The sequence below is a fragment of the Phocoena sinus genome, chromosome 3, assembly GCF_008692025.1.
Source record: "Phocoena sinus isolate mPhoSin1 chromosome 3, mPhoSin1.pri, whole genome shotgun sequence".
Lineage (NCBI taxonomy): Eukaryota > Metazoa > Chordata > Mammalia > Artiodactyla > Phocoenidae > Phocoena > Phocoena sinus.
This window is the reverse complement of record NC_045765.1, coordinates 60,056,768-60,061,827: the sequence shown is the minus strand read 5'-3', so window position 1 is coordinate 60,061,827 and position 5,060 is coordinate 60,056,768. Positions and strand designations below refer to the sequence as shown.

General features: G+C 43.6%; 1 protein-coding gene across 1 annotated transcript; it reads right to left on the bottom strand.

Moving 5' to 3' along the window:
- Positions 1–2,145: 2,145 nt before the first annotated feature.
- On the bottom strand, positions 2,146–3,469 carry LOC116751462 (protein N-terminal glutamine amidohydrolase-like). The gene has a single exon (XM_032627372.1). It carries the CDS (start codon positions 3,364–3,366, stop codon positions 2,743–2,745), a length of 624 nt encoding a protein of 207 aa, XP_032483263.1. The 5' UTR covers positions 3,367–3,469; the 3' UTR covers positions 2,146–2,742.
- Positions 3,470–5,060: the final 1,591 nt, after the last annotated feature.

Genomic DNA, 5,060 nt, shown 5'->3' with positions numbered 1-5,060 from the left:
TTCATAATATGAAGGACTCCTAGGTACATTTTTGTCCTCAAGGGGTTAAAGAATTTCCCTGGAGTCCATTGGTCTAGGTGGAGGAGCCTGCTGTTCCAGTCTGGGTTCACCTCTATTCTCCTTTCCACTCACCAAGTCTTAAATTCAGTTTGGTTTAATAAATACTTTTAAGTAGCTTGAGGCCCTTCACCAGGCTCCTCAAGATTACTCCACAGCTCTTTTCCTGGATTGCCTTTCTCTCCTGATATCCCTGGCATTTTAGTGACCCTTTAGATAGAAATCTAAATTATGATTCCTGCTGACTTCAGCAACAGATTGTAAATCGACTAGGGATGGGGGAATGACAATAAGCAAGACAGTCTCTTCCCTCCAGGGCCTTTCAGTTTGGCGGGGAGATGTGTTCGTTCACAACTAACTATAAAAGAAGGTAGGAGGAGAGAAAGGATAGCAAAGTACAAACTTATGGTAGGGGTGAGGAAGTGGAGAGGCAGGAGATATCAGTGTTTTAGGAGAGTCTAAAGGATACATAAGATATTTACTCCCAATCTTTTTGAAGATTGTTATTGTTATAAAAATAATACTTAGTCATGGTTAAAAAGTTTGGAAAATCCAGAAAAACATAATGGAAACAAAAATCGCCTTCTGTCACACCTCACAGATATAACCAGTTTTATAAGATTATAATCATACTATGAACAGTTTTGTAAAACATTTAAAATTAAAAACATTCCCATGTAATTAAGTATTCTTCTAAATCATGAATTTTAATGGCTGCATATTTATTTATTTATTTTTGTCTGCGTTGGGTCTTCATTGCTGCGCATGGGCTTTCTTTAGCTGAGGTGAGCGGGGGCTACTCTTCGTTGTGGTGCACGGGCTTCTCATTGCAGTGGCTTCTTTTGTTGCGGAGCATGGCCTCTAGGTGTCCGGGCTTCAGTAGTTGTGGCTCACAGGCTCCAGAACGCAGGCTCAGTAGTTGTGGCACATGGGCCCAGTTGTTCCACAGCATGTGGGATCTTCCCGGACCAGGGCTCAAACCCACGTCCCCTGCACCGGCAGGCAGATTCTTAACCACTGTGCCACCAGGAAAGCCCAATGGCTGCATTTTTTTTTTTTTTTTTTTTTTTTTTTGCGGTATGCGGGCCTCTCACTGTTGTGGCCTCTCCGTGCTCCGGACGCGCAGGCTCAGCGGCCATGGCTCACGGGCCCAGCCGCTCCGCTGCATGTGGGATCTTCCCGGACCGGGGCACGAATCCGTGTCCCCTGCATCGGCAGGCGGACTCTCAACCACTGCGCCACCAGGGAAGCCCTGCATTTTTAATAGAGTATAATAGTTAAGAGTACAACCCCTAGCTATAGACTATGGTTCTAACATTGAAGTTTCAGTTCCTGTATATGTAAAATGGGGATTAATATCCAGCAGGGATAATATATCATAATGAGAGAATAACATTCTGAAAGGAATAGAGATGGGAAAAACATCAAGCAAGTATTATGGTTTGACTAAATAGCTTTTGACTGGACTACCAGGGACCTTGACTCCCAAACTGTAGAGCCTTTCAGAGGTTCTGAGCAGAACAGGAACATGGTCAGTCATATTTTTGAAAGTTTGCTCTGGCAGCAGTGCGTGGGTTGTATTGGAACAGGTCAGGACTGAAAGCTGAGATCAGTGATAAGACAGCTGCAATCACAGAGGTGAGAGGTAACGTGGGGCGGTGCTGGGTCAGTGGGAGCAAAGAAATAGGGAGTCAGACATGCTTGATTACATGTTGGTAGCAAAAGTAAAGGAAATACCAAAGTTCAAAGTTTTAACTTGGATTAGTGAGTCTACTTCTCTCTCCACTACAACCACCTTACTGCAGGCCACCATCATCTGTAGCCTGGGTTACTGCAACAACTCTTCTTTCCCCATCAGTCAATTACCCTCACAGCTGTTGCACTGATTTTTTTTTAATGCACTCATCTTAAGGCATGAATTAGATCAAATTACTCTGCTGTTTACAATTCTTCAATTGCTTCCCAAAGTCTGTAAACTCTTTACAATGCCTTATAAGGCTCTTGCTGCTCTGCCTCCTGTATTTCTCGAATTTCACCTTGTGCCATTCTACCTTGTGCACCACAGCAAGCTCATTCCTCCCTCTGGGCTTTTTTTTTTTTTTTTAATTTAGGTCAATTTTATTTAAAAACATATATAAATAGGCCAAACAACACTTAAGCCTGAGAGGGCTGCAATCTTTGCTAAGAACAGAATGAATGGTCCAGAAAGACTAATACTTATTGCTGATTGAGCTCACAACGTCAGCCCTCTTCAGGCAGCAGCACAGTCACTAGCAAACATTTTACGGGCACCTTTTATGGGCATTAGAGATTCACAGAGCAACGGGCTACAGCCCTACCCTCAAGGAGCTTACAGTATAGCTGGAGAGACATGAACCATCCAAAACAGACACAAAGTCCACACATTTATCATAACAAAAGCAATTACTGGCATAAGTCTTCACATTTTTTAACAAAGGAGCAGTAGGAATATCTGAGCAACTACATCAAGTTTCAACCTGACATACCAAAAAAAAATTGTTTCTATCTATTCTTTTGTTCACTTATGCTTCAACTCAATTGAATTAAAAGAGGAAAGCATAATTCCAAGCCAAATGTACCATCATAACGTTTGCTGTCTCAGATGAAGGGGTAGATTGTTCACGTCCTAGAATTTCTCCATGGCACTACATCCAGAGGTCAAGTTCAGTAGTTCTGACTGCCAAACCGATGTACAAATTCAGACAGTGAGTAGACGGCTCCCCATCCCACCTCAGGATCCATATTGATAAAATCATTCAGGTTCATTTTGGAATCTCCAGTCTCAATGCAGGGATATGATGGAGGAGGTTCTCTCCAGTTCCCACTGGAGTCTTTCATGTGAGATCGGTCAGAAGCAAAGTTCTTCAAATATGAATCTGCGCGGATCACTCTAAATTTCCTTCTGAACTGTGGATGGATGTCCTCATCAGACTTAAAGGCATCTTCCACATAAGTATCAAAGGGGCAGGGAAATGGCAGGACAGTGTCAAGATCATAAATGAAGCTCTGTCCTCCACTTGAAACATGAAGCAAGACAACATGGTAATCCCAGATCACAGGTCCATCTCCAGATCTTGCCTGTTGTTTCCAGATAGGTATCATCTTCCTCTCATTAGATATGAAGACAGCATAACACTCTTCTAAAGGATACTGGTCGTGGTTTTTGATGTATTCACAGAGCTTCCAAATATTTTCTTCACAGTAGCAGCTGTTGTAGACACAGGCGTCCCGCGGGGGGCTGGCCAGCTGGTAGTGGGCGGCTGCGGCGGCGGAGACGTCCCCTTCCATGGCGGGCCTCGGCACAGGCCTGAGGCGAACCGACTGGAAGAGCCCCGCGGGCGGGCTTCAGCGAAGGCGTCGGCGCACTACGCGCAACGTGGGTTCGCGGGGCGGAGTGCTCCCTCTGGGCTTTTGTAGGTGCTATTCCCTTTGCCCAGTGTCCTTCTCCCTACCTTCTCCCTTTGTATGGGTAGCTTCCTCGTCCTTTAGATCACAGCTTAAATGTTACCTCATGTCCTAACCCTCCTATCCAAATCAGATCCTTGCCTCCTATTCTCTATCTCACTACCAATATCTCAACACTTATCAAATTCGAAATTTATAGATATATTTATTTACATTTTTATTGCATTTCCTCCACTGTAAACTCCACATAAGGAAGAGATCCTATCTATCCTGTTCTGTTTTTGCTTGGTGCCTGGCATATGGAAGGCATTTAATCAATATTTGTTGAATGAATGAATAAATCAATGAAAGAGCTGATGAGTAGAAAGTACGATGAAAAGATAGGTTTAAAGGGGAATTTATATCTCAGATCTCTGATACCATGGTGCCAGGTTGTGTGTAGATGGGGCAGGGACAGAGCGATATCTTTAGAGTTAGAAAAGGAAAAAGAGTTGGCATTTGATATTGTACCTCCAGTGCTACTCAGGGGCGATAGGGTCTGACCAGAGGCTGACACTATTTCAACTACACTACCAGGTCAGTATCAGATGGGACACAATGCAGCGTAATAGTTAAGAATAAAAGAATTAGAGAACAACATAGTTTAGAAACAAGCGCTAGTGGTGTGGTTTGGGCTACAGTTGCAATATGAACTTACAGTAGTGAATTAGTGAGGCTCAAAATATTCAGAATAGAAGATTGGAAGAGATGACGCTTTAAATTTATCCATTCAAAAATGTTTATTGAAAAAAAAATGTTTATTGAAAACCTGTCAAGTGTAAGGCCCCAAGCCAAGTGCTGAGAATACAGAGGTAAATAGGACACTGGCCCTGGGCTCTACTTTCTTACACTCTAAATAAGGAGACAGACATGAAATCAAAACGATTACCTTGGGCTTCCTTGGTGGCGCAGTGGTTAAGAATCCTCCTGCCAATGGAGTGGACACGGGTTTGAGCCCTGGTCCGGGAAGATCCCACATCCTGCGGAACAACTAAGCCCGTGCGCCACAACTACTGAGCCTGCACTCTAGAGCCCGTGAGCCACAACTACTAAAGCCCGCGTGCCTAGAGCCCGTGCTCCGCAACAAGAGAAGCCACCGCAATGAGAAGCCCGTGCACTGCAATGGAGTAGCCCCTGCTCTCCGCAACTAGAGAAAGCCCACGCACAGCAACAAAGACCCAATGCAGCCAAACATAACTAAATAAATAAAATAAACTTATATAAAAAAAGGTTACCTTAGAATTGTCACGATATGTATAGAATTTTATTCCACTGAAGAAAGATAAACATAAACACAAGTATGTAACAATGATGAGAAGTGCTATGAAGAAAAAAAAGCAGGGTAAGAGGGATAGAAAGTGAGCACAGAGGGTATGTTGTTGTATAGGGTGCTCAGTAAGGGCCTCACCATAAGGTATCATTTGACTAAAGAAGGGGTGAGAGATTGAGCTAGATGGGTGTCTTGAAGAAGAGCATCCCGGGTAATGGACATAAGTATTAAGGCAGACTTGTGCTTGGGTAGCTAGAGAGATAGCAAG

What these genes read in the sequence shown, in the direction of transcription:
- LOC116751462 (XM_032627372.1), bottom strand. Translation starts at nt 3,366, where the DNA reads ATGGAAGGGGACGTCTCCGCCGCCGCAGCCGCCCACTACCAGCTGGCC.